Genomic DNA, 16,753 nt, shown 5'->3' with positions numbered 1-16,753 from the left:
TTGCCGTAGCTCTGAGGTCAGCCAGCTTCCTTTCACTTGAGCTGTGTGACTGAAAACAGGAAGCTACTGGGCAGAGAGAAGCTTCCATCCTGTTGGCCTTCATCCTCCCCGTCTTTATGAGCCAGCTGTTCGTGACATTACAGCGATTCTGCAGGCTGCTGCTGCTTATACACTGGGAACAGTTCATCAGTGTGAACACAGAGCAACATTAACATCTGCTGAGCCTGATGTATGGCGCAGTTGTTCATATTTTGGGGAATATATATAACCTCAACACTTCAGTGGGCATTGTTTGAATTTTTCAACATAACTATAAAAAGACTCAGTTAGGCAATTTTCATTTTCAGTCTACAGTCCCAAACGCAAGACCTTCATCTTAAACTCTTGATATGGCCCGAGAACTACGAAAGAAAGTGACAGATTAACACAATTATTACAAAATAACCTTAATCTATAAATAAATGAAACCATGCCTCATCTCACCTGCGTGGTGGTGCAGTAGTTTGCGTCGTCCTCACAGCAAGGGTTCCTAGATTGAAAAATGTTGAGAGTGTAGTCTCCTGTCGATTTAAAAAAAAATGTCTGTGAAGGAGGCATATGAGGTGAAGAGCTGCTTTCTACCCTCGTGGAAGACGAAAGGCTCACTCCCACAGGGTAATACGTACCGTGCCCAAGCAAGTTCTCACCCAAAGAACTGTTAGTTTGACTCGTGTGAGTGTTCTGTACTGTTATCAGGCACGATACACTTCCTTTGCCCTGGCATGGGCTTCGACAGTACAGTTGCTCATGCACAAGCGCATGATGCAATGATGCTATACTCCTGTGTAGCCTTGCATAATTGTTATAAATGATAAATAACCATAATGGTCAGAATATGACAAAGACAGATAAGATGTCATATGAATGTCGTTGCAGTAGACGTCCTGCTGCTGTTGACGTGCCACACTCCCACTGCTACAGCTTTGTAACTTGTCTCTGTCCCCCTATCTCTCTTTCCAACTGCAAGGCAGATATCTGTCTAACATGAATCTGGTTCTGCTGGAGGTTTCTGCCTGTTAAAGAACGTTTGTCCTTGCTACTGTAACTTGCTAAATGTTGCAAAGTGCTCTGCTCATGGCTCATGATTAAGATGAGGTCAGACTGAGTCCTGTCTGTAAGATGGGACTGGATCTTACCCTGTCTTGATGTTGGGTCTTTGTTAATAATATAACACAGAGTACGGTCTAGACCTGTTTGAACTGACCAATTATACCTAGTATCAGCTTCAAAAAAGACACATTTGTCTTCAAAGCATTAGGTAATTTGCAAAATCTACATCAAATAAGTGTTTTAGCTAGAATTACAATACTGTCATGACAACAAATTTGCCTTTTTGAACTTTTTTTAAGAAAGTTAGGGAACTTTCCAAAAGACTTAATAAAAAGTCAGAAAATATTACCAGGATTAAAATTCCCTCATCCATGTTGGTTTTACTCAGTCCTGTTGTTTAGGCCTGAGTAACTGAGTCTTTAACATAAAAGTGGAAAATACTAAAATAGCTAGATGGTGTCTATGCTGATAGTATGTGGAAGGTTAGCATAATCTAATGATAAAAATTTTTTTTTGTTCTACAGAAACATTGAGATCTTAATAAAAATAAAGGTAACAGGACAGAGGGTTGAGTGACCCATTCAATTTCAGTCAAAATATTGGAAAATATACAGAAATCAAAATACAGAAACTCACAGGTGATCTTCTGTAGGCCTTTATAAAGTCCAGGCGATTAAACTTTTTTTTTTTGAAAATGTGACTTTCTGAAATTTTACATTCGGTGAGGTGAGAGTGTTCAGGTAACAGGACTGAGTGAACCCTTGGGGCATGACTGAAATGTGTATTTTAACTAAAATATAAAGGAAGTCTTACAGAAAAAAATGGTTGGACTACAAAGCAATACAAGTAGAATTCTAAAGGATTTTACTCATTATCTTTCATGATACATTGTGGATTTAGAGAGTGGGGACAGGTAACTGGTTATTCTTTTTTAGAATCCTAGGTGGTTATTATAGATGTTCAAATATCAGTATTTGAAATTTAAAATTACATCACTGTGCAGGATACTTTGCTTAACAATAGGATAAATATAACAAATAGCTTTCATGCATCTTAAGATAAAAATGTAAAAGGCACCCTGTAAAGGCGTGTGTGCTGTTTACTCACCCTGCTCCTCCTGCTGCTGTTCATGTTGGCGGACACACACTCTGACAGACACACACAGTGTTTATGCCATTTCATCATTGAGTGTTGCCATCTGCACCTGATCGATCGATGTGCACCAGTTTTGATACATCATATAATTAACATCAAGCTTCCTCCTCATTTGTCTCAGTGTTCACTGGCTCACTAAACCTCCATGAGTCCACTCCTGCAGCTCCTCTAAAATCTAATTTAAAATTTGGAAGCAAATGTTTACCTTGTAAACAAGTTGTTCAGCTCTGTCACCTCTCCACATTTATTTAAGGCTGCAGAATATACTTAGAACAGACACGCACGCTGCTGAGATTCTCCTCCCCAGGGAAGTGTAATAAACCCTTCTCTATGGCCTTAGCTAATATTTGACCTCTGTTTAAACAAATATCATTACAGGGATGCTCACACAGGCCTGAAGGGGGAACCTCAGAGGAGACTGGACTCATCTTTACTAAGGTGAGGGGGATGAAGGGGGGTGTGGGGCTTTGGCAAAAACAGAGTGATCTCTATGAGCTAAAAGAGGATGTTTCCTCTAACACACAGGCATCAAGCATTCACATTGTATGTTTGTTTTTCTGTACTCATGAAATGCGTTTCATTGGGCCTGTTTGTTTGTGAACGTTGGTTCTGGGGTCAGGAGTGTGACGGGATGAGAGGAAAGAACCAGGAGGAGCACATAGCTGTAATTTTCCTTCCTCCTCATGGACACCATGTGTACGGCTTGAGTTTAGTGTTTTACAATCACTTAATTAAACATATTCTAGTATTTATTTAGTCTTATGACTGAGCCAAATATTCACTCTCCTCTGTCTTTATGTTTCTCCCTTCTTACTCCTGAGAGGTATTTCTGGCTCTTTTACGGTTAATGCTACACTATCTTCAACATCTAGTGGTTCTGTTATTTGGTACTAGGCATGTATCACACACTACATTTATTTATTCATTTTATTGTAGCTAATAACAAAAGGTTTGGTATGGAGTTAAGAAGTATAATTATGGTAAGGAAATCAAAACACGCTGAAAGATGCTAAAACCTGAGAAATGCAGTTGTGTGATCAGTTTGCCCCTACAAACAACTCTACAACACACAGTCACTCAACACATTGTTTTGGTGACTACTATGTACTGAGGGCCTGATTCACAGAAGGCTTGGACGGCTTTTGGGCACACTAAACCTGTGCAGGGTCAAGTAGAGTCTCTGTGCACTAGTGTTGTTCATCCATCCATCCTTCTTCTTCCGCTTGTCCGAGTCAGGGTCACGGGGGCAGCAGTCTCAGCAGGAAAGCCCAGACACTCCTCTCCCCGGCCACTTCCTTTTTTTTTTTTTTTTAAAGTTATATTTTTGGCCTTTTTGCCTTTATTTTATAGGACAGCTGAAGAGAGACAGGAAATGGGGGGAGTAGAGAGCGGGGGAAGACATGCAGGAAATGGTCGACTGGCCGGGAATCGAACCGGGGACCCCTGCGATGAGGACTGTAGCCTCTGTATGTGGGGTGCTTAGACCGCTAGGCCACCAGCACCCCTCCCCGGCCACTTCCACTAGCTCTTCTGGGAGGATACGGAGGCGTTCCCAGGCCAGCTGAGAGATATAATCTCGCCAGCGTGTCCTTGGACTTCCCTGTTGCCTCCTCCAAGACGGATATGCCCGAAACCCCTCCCGAGGTAGACATCCGGGAGGCACCCTGACCAGATGCCCGAACCACCTCATCTGGCTCCTCTCGATGCGGAGGAGCAGCGGCTCTACTTTGAGCCTCTCCCCGATTGTCTGAGCTCCTGACCCTATCTCCAAGGCTGAGCCCAAACGTGGTTATTATTCGCAATCTTGTTCTCTCGGTCACTAACCACAGCTCGGGACCATAGGCGAGCGTTGGAACGTAGATTGACCGGTAAATTGAGAGCTTTTGCACAGGTTTAACCTGCACCGGGGAAAATAGAATCCCTGTGCACCAGTGTTGTGTGCATGTATTCAAATGAGCCATGATGTATCCATTTCTATGCAAACCAGCCTCATTGCGAAAAGTATCTAAACACCGGCCCTACAAGCCACAAGAGTTAGGGTGAAGTTTCCCCATCCACTGAGAGTGGGTGGTATTTGTTCTAGAGGATATGAGCATTGTCACACTCAAGACAATTCCTCCTCTGGATGATCAAGAAGTAATATACATATACATAAAGTCTGTTTTATCTTACTTCGACATTGCTTGTTTTAATATAATCAGGGGTTAAATCAGTCTGGGACTGTCTGTGGGTCAAACCATGCACATACAAGCTGTAGCACTCTGACGGACGACAGAGCGACAGTGGCAGCTGCTTTTATAGACTGGCTTTTGCTAGTGAGCAGATATAATCATTGGAACTTGTACCGCATCTGTCAGGAATCGACTCCATGATAAACTGTAAGAAGTGTCCCCTTCACATTCAGCTCATCATGTGTGTGGATAAATTTGAACAGCGTATTGCACAGCTCCGAGCAGCAGAGTGGAGATTTTGACAGGTTTTCTTCATCACAAGATTCAAAACGGGAGCATATTTGTTGTTGCAATTTGAGCCGCAAAACGTTGTGGTCTTTTTTGTGCTTCGATACCGTTGGTGCAGTGCGCTTTGAGAAAAAGACCTTGAGACAGAGCAGATAGCAGGGTCAAATTATATGAAATTCTTGGAGCTGAAATTCATTCTTCTTCTTTTTCTTCTTTGTTACATTTTTTTGCATTTTTGGATAAGAAAGCTGGGGAGAGACAGGAAATGTGAGGAGTAGAGAGAGGGGGAGGACATGCAGTAAATGGTTCAGACTGGAAGTCGAACCTGCGACCACTGCGACGAGGACTTTAACCTCTGTATCTGGTGCGCACCCCTGCAATCCATTATTAATAAATTACCCCTCTAGTCTACCTGCTTAGTGCTGAATGCAAAAAATGCTTCCTGCTCTCTTAAATCAGCACAATCATTTGAAGGAGGCCATGATACCAAACCCAAAGCAGTGTTGAACAGGTTGTTATTCAATAATAAACAAGCTGAGAGTCAGCAGACTTGGTTTTGATGTTACCCAGAATACATTAGTACAATGTGCATTCCTTTTAAATAAACATTCTCCTTTTGCTTTGAGCAGATGATACCTATGTCATAACCTATAATAAATGTTATTGTTGTTTCCGTGTAGATCAAGTCTGGCAGACAGCCAAGCCTACTTTCAATCAAGCCGCTGACCTCAGATCAAACTTTACAGGCAGTTCAGACAAAATGAAACAGGACGCTTATCTCATTTTATGATTACAGTTTGTGTTTTTAAAGATATCAGACAGTGTGAGGCAGCCAGATGATAGTGTGATATAAAAAGACATTTAATTATATTTGAGGCATGTTGCAACTTGAACGCAATGGCACACTGAATTTGACACTAGATCCAGGAAACACAGAAAGTCAGAATTCTTTTATCAGCTAGTAAAATGTGGCACATGTTGAGCACAGTATGCGATCATACTTGGAAACGTATAGATAAATACCCACAGTATCACAAAATAAATACTGTATAAGTTCATATACTGGTAGGTGCAAATGGCTGCTGTATGAACACGCTTTACGATTCACTTAGCAAAACTTTATGAAGGTGTCTTTCTAACAAGACCATTAGTTTCTTATAGCAACACAGTCTGAACAGCAGTGCACAGTTCTATGTGAATTAAAGGACATTACATGTTATCTCACACATGAAGACTCTGTGTACAAAAAGGAGGATGTAAAAGAATATATTTAGTGTGTGTGTGGAGCTGAAATGAAACAGATTGAGGCACTTGGTCAACAAACACATCACAAACCTTGTTTCATTGCACAGAGACGTCGTATGTGTCATTTTAGGAATATTTGCTACTGGTCATGAATCACAAAATCATCAGCACAAGCTCTCAGAGGAGGGATTAGTGTTCATTGTGATCGGAGGCACGCTGGTTTCAGTTTTTGGCAAATTAAACTCTGAAGCTGAATTGCACTTCACTTTCAACGTCCTGCTGAGAGAGAACAGTTTCTTTGGAGAGGATGAGGATGCCCGCTTCTTTTCAGAGTTCTGTTTGCACACCCTCACACTTTGCTCCTGTGTGACAGGGGAACTTTCAAGCTTCTCCGTGGTGCCAGGGGTTTTATTACATGCATCCACAGACAAAGTTGAATCTGTTGTGGTGGAGACATGGTTATCACTGCTACAATGGTCGGTTGTGTGCGTTGATGACTGTGACAGGGCGGGGGATTGAGTCTGAGGCTGTGGTGGTACTGAAGTACCTGTATTTTGGCAACTGACAGAACTTGAGGTTATCAACTGTTGTCTTTGTTCCTCCTCTTGTCCCACGGGTTCTGAGCAAGGAGCAGGGTCTGTGTCCTGGTTTGAAGCTGTGGACGTTGTACTCTGTTCTTTTCCTAGGCTACCCTGCTGGCTTGCAGTGTGGACACAGTACTTCCTGAGATGGCAGCTGTGGGCAGGTCCTTGCCTGGGGGCCACAGCTCTTCCCTGGGAGCAGTGGTGGAAATGGGCAGGAGAACAACTGAAATAGTGCTTACAGCAGTCCATGTGTGTGAAGACCGGGTCTTGGTTTGTAGGCAACAGGGCTACATTTTGCTTGCTTGGAGTGTGACCTGAGAGGGGGAAAAGCTGCGGAGTGGGAGGGCAGGAAGGGGAGTCCTTGGGAGGCTGAGAACAGGAGCAAGCGGTCCACTGCTGAGGTAGATGAGCCGGAGGGGGAGGGTCCCCAGATGTGCAGTTAGGGTTTTGAGAATACAGGCACCTGGTAGGTGTGCTTAGTGCGGCTACAAGCCCGTTCTCAGGACCTGTTCTGCCAGACTCAGTCTTGTTATTGTAATGCACGTGTGAAAACGGGGCGGTATGGTGGTGAGGCGAGATGCCGTTGTTAAGTTGGGCACACACTTCCTGCTCCTCTCTTGGTTTATCCTCAGTTTTCTGACTGGAAGCCAACGGCTCTAACTCGTAATTCTCCACCTCCTGACCCCCGCTGTCCAACTGGTACTTCCCCAGGCCGGAGCCTTTCCCTTGAGGTGTGAGGTTTGTTGATGTGGCGTCAGAGAACATTTGACACTGCAGCTTGTTGGGCAGGGGGATCTGGCCAAAGGTCCCCTGAGGGCCCAGGCACCGGCACATGCACTGAAAGAAGAAAGTAGCAAACGCCCAGCTGATGCACATGATCAGCATCATGAAGGTGCCGAGCTGGGTGTAGGCTAGCACGGTGGAGGGCATCATCATTGCCCCAGCAACAAAGGTGGTCAGTGCTGCCATTGCAATAGCAGAACCCATGCGACTGAGGGAGAAAATCACCTTTCCCTCACGGTCGGGCTCAGGGGCAAGACGGTAGGCCACACCGTAGTGGACAGCGAAGTCAACAGACAACCCCACGGCAACAGAAATCGTGACAGACTCCAAGACATTAAGCTCCCAGCCAAGGAGCACCAGAGAGCCCACAGTGACAAATATGGTCCCAGCGATAGAGAGGATTGCGTACAGACTGATGATGATGTTCCAGGTGGTGAGGAGCATGACGCTGAATGCAACCGCTACTGATAGAGCCATGGCAACCAGGGTGCCATCTGACAGACTGTCCTGCAGGTCGTAGAACTCCAGGTTGCTGATAAACCAGCCGTGACTGAGGCCTGCTGGGGCATAGCGCAACTCCTCAGTGATCCAGGCATCAACCTGAAACAAAACCACAATATTAACCTTAGCGGAAACAAAACCAAACATGACACCAGACAAATACAAACTTAGAACAACTTCAGGAGTATTCACAAAAGACAGTGGAAAACAATGTTCATTTAATTCCATTGGGAATACGACGGACCCTACCTCACAGTAGAACTGGTACATCTTCTCATAAGCTAGCGTGAAGAGGTAGGTACTCTGGAACTCCAGCACTATGGCTCTGATGGTGTCGTTGATGTCGAAACGGGGTCCAGGAGTCTTGCTGTCGAGATGGTAGCTCGTACTTCGATCCAACTCCATAATCGCTCGTTTGATGCACAACTCAAAGACCTCCTGCTTGTAAGGGAAGGTGGATTGACTGCAGCAGGGGTACACAGAAGCCTCCTCACAGTCCTGGTTTTCCATCCACTGATGAAATAAGAGGGAGGTTAAAATTGTGAACTCCAAGTGGCACTTTTCAAGCAACTTAAGCTGTATTTACACCAAGCGGTCCGGTCTGGTTTGGCACAGTACGATACGCATTTCTTGGCGTTTCCATCAAAAGTTGGGAAAGGTACCAGAATAACCAATAAGTAGTGTCCTATTTTTTTGGCACATTTCTATTGTGGTGCCAAAGATAATGATCAGACCCTAAACAGAGAGACACTGCAATCGGCTGATTGAGACAGAGAAGAGGGAAGGAAAGATGGTACTACATTATATCTCTCCTCACCTGGTGTTATTTGATCAGTAAAATGATGTACCTGAATGTCTGTGAAGGTTCTCAGTCATCCAGGTCATGGTAATTCAAAGCTTGATCCAAAAAAAGTTTGTACCCAAATTAATTCTGACTCGGTTGTGTATGTTTTCCTTCATACCAGGCCATATCAACACTTTCAGGTGTTAAACTATTGTCAGGGTTGGTCTTGTCAGAAAATGGTTTTATTAAGACAGTCTGCTTAACACAGACACCAGCTGAGCAGAGAGAGGGGCACAGAGATGGATGCAAAGGGAAATGGAGATTGCACAGGAAAAAATATTTGTGTAATCTGTTGTTAATAAATAATTAACCTAGCTAATACCTGCAAAGGGTTATGTAAGGTACTTCTTTTTATAATAACTTTCTTGGGCACAACTTCAGAATTAAAGCGCTTCTCCACGGAGAAAACGGATCAGGTTTCTGCTTCGAAAAGCTTTCTTGAAATGCTGTCACGCTGTATTTGTCATGCTATTAACATAAATTTTGCTGATATGAAGCCAATACAGACCACAATGTATCATTCTGTGTCTTTTGGCACATGAGTACGGCTTGCAGAAAAAAATCACCTTGTATTCTCAAGATTTTTGGTGCAGGAGATACACAAGACTTGCTGCTCACGCGCTGAAAGAACAGTCTTATCTGAAGCTTTTTTGTAGCCGTCACTCAGCCAACACATTTCTGAGTGAAGCGTTGAAGGGTTCAGTTCGCCGTGGAAACCCAAGCAGGATCAGGATTAGTTATAGTAAACTGTGCTGAACTAAACCGGACCACTTGGTGGAAACACATCTTTACAAGTTTCACTAAACAATCAAGAATGTAATTTTTGTACTAAAAGGTCAAATAAGGTCATCTTTATTGTCTGACACTTTTTAAATATAAGACAGTTTAGGTAAGATTTCTCTTAATGTATACCACGATACACATCATATTTTTAATACAGGATGTATACATGAAGTACTGACCTGTTTGAATGTCTCAATGAAGCAGCTGGTGAAGTCCTGTTCCTCTGACTGAAAGACAAAGCTTTGATTTCTCAGCTTCTGGCAGAAGTTGAGGATCCAAAGTTGAGATGCTGGACTGGCAATGTTGAAGGTACTGTCCAGCATCAATTTGCCCTTGTTTTTGGGGTTCAGGGGGTCTCCGTTATCCAAAGGTGTCACACCCCAGATAATAGTGATGGGCATGTGTAGGTCCTCTCCATGGTGAACCCTCTCAAACATGAAAAGTTTCTTGTACTCTGCATCGTAACGCTCGAACGGATGCGAGGACCGAAACACCTGAAACTCCGCCAGCTCCAGAGAAGGAAGCTTCATCTTAGGGTTGACACAAACCACATAGGCCCCGCCCATGGTGATAGCAAAGAACCAGAAGAGCCAGAGGTAGCGCAGTTTGATGACGATGCAGGGCAGCACCTTCTCAAAGAAAACTCTGGACGCCTCAGAGACAGTAAACAAGCATTTACTGGCTTTCTGGCAAAGGCATGTCCAGAACATCCTGCTGCTGTAACCTCTCTCCTGGTGTGAAGGCTCGGAGCAGGGGAACAAATTAGGCAGGTAGCGTTCATGTAGCACCACCACAGCTGGAAGCCATGTGACCATGAGAATATAGTTGACTAATATAGCAGTGCCTGCATACACACCAAAACAACGTATAGCAGTGATGTTGCTGATGTAATTGGCATAAAAAGCTGCAGCGGTGGTGAAGCTGGTGACAAACATAGACAGGGCTGCATGTTGTAGGGTAATACTAACTATCTCTGACAGCTCAGCATGTGGCTTATCTAACTTGGTGTAGTTCCACACGTCACAAAGCACAAAAGCGTCATCCGCCCCGATGCCAACGAGAATGATGAGGGCCGTGAGGTTCATGAAGGGGAAGAACTCAAAGTTGAAGACCATTCGGTAAAGAAAGTAAGACACAATCAGTGAGCTGATGATGGCTATTATTGTCATTAGTGTGATGAAAATGGAGCGCGTGTATACGCACATGACAATCAGGACAATCACTATGGCTATGGCAGGATACACAGTGTCTGTGAGGAGGTAGTCCTGAAAGAGGTCATGTTTGATGCCAAACTCAATTCCTGTGATTGTGGTGACGCCATCTGAGGAGTTCCAGTTCTCAAAATTGTCCAAGTAAATTTTCATCATAGACTGTCCTTTCTCTGTCGGGGAGAACAGCATGCTATATTTCAGCACAGGCGGAGGAAACTCCAGGCTTTTTGGACTGAGGAAATCTTTGTCCACCAGGAAGTGAAGAATTTGGTAGACTGCGTTGTACTTGGTACACTTCCGGGGTACACTTGCACACTTGAGCTGGTCTTTCCGTCGCAGAGCCATGTCCCAGCAGTCAGGTGCCAGAGTGCCATTGTGGTAGTACTTGGCACAGGAGCGCAGGGTTTTGAGTGTGTGCGATACATCGCGCTCTGTTATCTTCTGGCACGATGATCTGTTGGCAAGGACGGCAATGTAGTTACCAAGTGTCCAGCTGGGGCAACAAGAAGCAGCATTTGTGCGCTGACAGAGATCCCAGTAGTCCCTATGGGAACGCACCTGAGAACAGAGAGGAGTCATAAATACAGAGGTTGAAAAGGATCAAGCTGCGTGACGGCTTCGTGACGCCTGTTGTACATACCCTTGAGTTGTCCATATTGCACATGGATTTGATGGCCTGTATACTCCACAAGTTCTTCCCCTCCGCTGATGTGAATACGAGCCTTGAGTAACTGTCCCCTGCATCAAGAAAAGACTCATTTACACTTTGCATTTTATATTTTACACATATTTGATGAACTGCTGCATTTCTTACATTTTCTACAGTAATCCTGAGGCAAACTGGAACTAGAATTTTATTTTGGATTAATAAAGTTCTATCTTATCTCAAATTATTTGACTGGGAGAAACATCTTTTCCTGCATTTCTAACAGTTTAAGCTCCCACCACTTATTGTACCTACCTACATCAGATTATCTTGACTTTGTGCGTGACCTATTCAAAAAAGGTTCGTCTATAGTTCATTGTTGGATTTGTACATTTTCTGTATTCTTTGTTTATGATTTCAAAATCCCACCTGGAACATCACAGAAGAAGTCTTTACTGAAGTCCCATTCTGCTTGCCGTTTGTCTCTGTCAAAGTGGTCCTCAGGCCACCTGGGCTCTTGATGGCTGCAAAACAACAAAAGATTAGAATTCACTTTCCTTTAAAACATGCTCTCTTTAATCAGAAAGATTAAACTAACTTTCAAAACCCTTGATTTTTAAAGAAACAAATTAGAATATTCTTAATTTTACAGTACATGAACATTGCTGAACAGATACTGCTTGCTCCAAGTCTTTCTTCATTTGCCTTTAATCAGCTGTGTCTACACAGCATTTACAGTTTGCCTTCATTTTACTTTATGTTTAGAGTTCTATTTTGGAGCATTCATTCAAAATGAACATCATTTTAATCACCTCCAAAATGTATTTATTATTTTATAAAGATGGAAATACTGCTCCCCTGGAAGAGAACACGTAACGTATGCAGCCCAATCTATGAGGAAACAGACACAGTCTGTCTGTATGAATTATTATGTTTCCAACATTGTTCTTAGATGTTGCCGTGTCGGAGACTGCAAAGTCAGCCTGATACAGAATTAAGAAAGCAGATCTTATGACTATTAAAGAAATAAGCATCAGCAATTGTTGTTTCCTCCAAAATGAAATCAATGACTAAGCATGGTAATAGGATACTGGAGTCATTATACCAATGGTACACTTCCGCTCAAAAGTGGACTGGAGGCCTAAGGCGGGTGGGGGTGAGTGCAGCCAAGACTTAGATGTATGATGGACAAACCTAACTCCAAAACAGTTAGGATGCTGTTTAAAATGTTGACAAAATTACATTTTGACGGTTTGAAAATTATTTGAACCCTACATTGCATTAAAATACTGTATAAAACTATCAAATGTTGAAACAATAAAAATACATAGTTTTATGAAAAATATATTTGTTTTACTGAATGCCAGTAATGCATTTCAAAAGGTTTGGAAAGGCTCAATAAAATATCTAATTAGGTTAATTTGACTGGGTATAACAGAAGGCATCCAAGAGAGGCTGAGTCTCTCAGAAGATGGGAAGAAGTTCACCACTCTGTGAGAGACTGCGTGAGCAAATAGTTCAACAGTTTCAGAATAATTTTACTCAAAGTAACATGACAAAGAGTGGATTTCATCATCAGATGAAATGATACATTTTACATAATATCATTTAAAGATTCAGAGAATCTGGAGACATCTCTGTACAAGACCTTAAACCAATACTGGATACACATGATCTCATGAACCTCAGGTTGCACTGCCTTAAAATTAAGTCGTAGTGGTTATCACTGCATGGGCACACAAACGCTTCCAATGACCAGTATTCTGTGATCACAGTTTGTCACTATATCCATAAATGTATTCTGAAAGGCTAGGTCCAAAGAGAAAAAACACTACAAACATCTTTTTAAACATGCAAGTGACTTTTCTGGGCCAAAGCTTATTCAAGATGGACTGAGGGGAAGTGGAAATCTGTCTTATGGTCTGATGAATCAAAATGTGACATTCTTTTGGAAATCATGGACGCTACTTCCTCCGCTCTAAAGAAGAGAGGGACTGCCCAGCTTGTTATCAGCTCACAGTTAAAAGCCAGCATGGGTAGCTTGCACATCTGGGAAGGAACCATTAATGCTGAGCAATCCAGGTTTTTCCAGCAAGACAATGCCAAACCACATGCTGCTCTTTTGTAGAACAGATCAGGTGCTAAACTGTCCCGTCTGCAGTCCAGACTTGTAAAACACTGAAAAATTGGGCCCATTATATATATATATAAAAAAAACAAAGGAGACCCTGAACTGTTGAGCAGCTGAAATCATTTGTCAGGTAAGAGGGGGACAATATATCACTTTCAAACTTCAGAAACTGGTCTCTGCGGTTCCTAACAGTGTTGTTAAAAGAAGAGGCGATGCATCATAACACTATACATGCCCCGGCCCAATTCTTTTTTAAATTAATTTAAAACTAGGATTTTTATTTTTCATAAAAAAATATCATTTTTCAGTTTCAACATTTTATATGTTGTTTTAAATTTAATATAGGGTTTAAATGATTTGAACAACATCTAATTCTGGGAAATATTGTGTTTGTGCTGTGGCTGGGTTTTCTGAGTCGAGAGCTGCAGACATGCCAGCGAGCGGATAAGAATGGCAGAGTAATCAGGTGGCTGTCAGAGAGAGGTTGAGGGGTTGACAGACAGAGGGGATGAGGCAGGGAGGCATGTTGACAGCCACAGAGGCCTCTTGGTTCACCGTCCCACATAAGTACACAATTGCATCTGCAGACAGATGCACGGCAAGACAGAAAGGAAGACCAAGACAGATACAACATAGTAGAGACAGAGAGGTGGAGACAGAGGGAACAATGCAGGCTGCAGCTTAAGGGATCCATTCTCAGCAGTGTGTGGCTGGAATTTCTTTGAAATACTAATCTTGACAGAATGGATGGAGGATACAAAATCTGAGTGAGAAGGACATGAAATGGTACATGTCATTCATTTCTCATAATTGAAATGATTTTGGTGCTTGTAGAAACTGATCACTTCAAACATGTGAATTGAATAAGAGCACAAAAGACTAAGGAGTGATCAGTAAATATAATAAATATGAACTCCTCTAGTTTAGAGAACAGACTCCCACTGAGAGAGAGAGAGCACAGTGTGGACAGAACTCTACTTTGGTCTCATTTTCTCTGGTGAAGGGACTCAGACTTTCAGCATGTCTGTCATTCGTATCCTTCATCTTCTCCGTGCCCTTGAGAGAAAATGGCAATTACGTTGTGTGCCAGTATTGTGCAACAGCAGCCTCTTTCTAAGCTTTCTTTGGCTGCACTGACAACACAGTGGACCTGTCCATGTTTAATGGGAGGACATATGGTTTAGGTTTCTGTCAGTCACAGGCAATATAGACGAGGAACTTGGGTTTCGGGATTGTGCGAGATGGTATCTGCAGTTTTTTGGACCCCAATCTCCAAAACAATCAGCTTTTGTCCTGAGACCATATAGCTTCAGGAAGCAACAGTCATGCTGGGGGGAATGCTAGAAGAATACGAGAAACAAGTGGATAGTGAAAAGATTTCCTTTAAATTACTTTTTGGCCTGCTCATCAGCATATTTGAAGGGGTAATTGGCAAGTGTGGCTTTGTAGCCTGTGTTCTTCACCATGTTGCTCCATGTGACCAGTCGCTGGCCAATTTCTGTTCCCCGTGGCTCAAAACCCTGAGGATAGAGGAAGCAAAGATAAGCTCAAGACCTTTACAAAATAATGGCACAGAGTTATTCCTCATAAAGACGCTTTCTATTCAATACAAAACATCCATGCCATGCATATTTCAGAACACTGAACCTTTCAAGATCACTTGTTTTATCTTGTAGCTGATATGTTTTCTATCACATAAGAAGAATCAACTCAACCACTCAAGGGAAATCAAAAGTATGGATTCTGAAGTGCAGGTACTATTTTAATGCACAGTGAAAAATCTATGTCTGAAAATGTTCCTTACCTAACTTTTAATAAACCTTAATTTAAACATGTTATTATATATTTTAGAACCAATGTAAAATGCAGATGTGTTTCAGTCTTCAGAGTCAAAATATGGAGCAGCCTCAGTGATGAGTTGAAATTGTGTAGTTCTTTGTTGAGTTTCATAAATTAGAGTTGGGCGATATAAAAAGATGTTATCACGATAACATTTTTCATATCTGTTGATATCAATAATTTTCACGATAAATATCAAATCATTATTTCAGATCCTTTTAAAGGCAGATTTTTTCCTCCTGAGTGAATGTTGAAGAAATCAGACGGTTTGTTAGCTCGTATTATGGACTTAGTATTCTATTAAATAGCCAAATATCTTTACTAATGAAGTTTAGTGGTCTGGGGGTGTAATAACAAGTTTAAATATATCAACGTTTTATCGTATATTTGTAATATTTATATTGTGAAAAATAATAACACGAAAATTATCGTTATATCGCCCAGCCCTACTTAAAATACAAATGAATTAATGCATACAATACAAAATGAATAATATAATAATACAAATAATATCAGATACAATTAGGTCCTCGCATCAGTCTGTGCTCGGGCCCTGATAAGAATTAAGGAGTGTAATGTAGAAAAACTGCTTTAGTTACTTTCTTCTTTGTTGTACTGTTGATGTTTGGTTAATATAATGGATTGTACAGGATAGGCAGAAATAAGCATTGGGCTTCATCCTCTTCCTTTTTTGGTCATTGTTGTTTTTTTTGTGCAATTGTATTGTGTGAAACAAACCAGCATGAACATGTAAAACTGTGTTATTTCTGTTTGTGACCCCAAATAGTCGAATATTCGACGATTCGTTCTAACGAGCCTTAGTCGACTGCCAATCTCATAGTCGAATACTTGCATATGAAACGTGGATCATTCCATTCAAACCATGGGGGTGCTCAATGTCTAATTTTACATTATTTTCCTGTTTCTCGTAAAAATAGTGTCTCATTTAGCCTAATTTTATATAAATATAGACTTATTTAATGTAATTCTGAGAACAGCTCTTGAAGTGTTAAATCTCCTTAAAGTGGTAATTAAATCTCCCCTGGTAATTAAAGGTGGACTCTCCCATTTAGCCGGAGCTGTGGAGGAGACGTACCTCAGCTGGCCTTTAAATCTTTCTACGTTCATGGTAGCTCAAAATGTCAGGATATAAAACTTCAGTTGATCCTAAAAATAGTGATGAAGATGAGGAGCAGCTTCATGAAGAGGGCTGTGAGATCAAGGATTACCGGACCACACAAAAACTGTACAGGGCCAAAAGAACGAGGACGGATACCCAAAGCTGTCCGAAGCCTCAAAAACAATCCACAGCATCCCATCCACCTCCACGCCATCAGAGAGGATATTCTCTATGACAGGATTTACAGTTAACAAAGCAAGGAGCGCACTTCTGCCCGTTAACACGATGGTTTTCCTCACGTACAGTTTGAAAAGACTCACGCGGACAAAGACGCGATGAAACACTGTTTTTAAAGGTACTGAT

The 16,753-nt window shown here is 42.1% G+C and overlaps 1 protein-coding gene across 7 annotated transcripts in view; it reads right to left on the bottom strand.

Annotated features, from left to right (window-relative positions):
- Nucleotides 1-5,540: 5,540 nt before the first annotated feature.
- The window catches only part of disp1 (dispatched homolog 1 (Drosophila)), a 90,275-nt gene continuing 79,062 nt past the window's right edge, over nt 5,541-16,753 (bottom strand). For all 7 annotated transcript variants that reach the window (XM_034699334.1, XM_034699336.1, XM_034699335.1 and 4 more), the window contains 6 exons: nt 14,824-14,951; nt 11,730-11,824; nt 11,295-11,392; nt 9,623-11,212; nt 8,066-8,329; nt 5,541-7,915 (listed from right to left, as the gene is read on the bottom strand). In XM_034699334.1, coding sequence (XP_034555225.1) covers nt 6,113-7,915; nt 8,066-8,329; nt 9,623-11,212; nt 11,295-11,392; nt 11,730-11,824; nt 14,824-14,951 — 3,978 coding nt within the window. In that variant the 3' untranslated portion in view covers nt 5,541-6,112. The remainder of the gene's footprint in view (nt 7,916-8,065; nt 8,330-9,622; nt 11,213-11,294; nt 11,393-11,729; nt 11,825-14,823; nt 14,952-16,753) is intronic.

This window comes from Notolabrus celidotus, chromosome 13 (assembly GCF_009762535.1).
Source record: "Notolabrus celidotus isolate fNotCel1 chromosome 13, fNotCel1.pri, whole genome shotgun sequence".
In the NCBI taxonomy this organism is placed as follows: Eukaryota; Metazoa; Chordata; class Actinopteri; order Labriformes; family Labridae; genus Notolabrus; species Notolabrus celidotus.
Note: the sequence above shows the minus strand (reverse complement) of the source record. Positions and strands in the feature narration are given on the sequence as shown.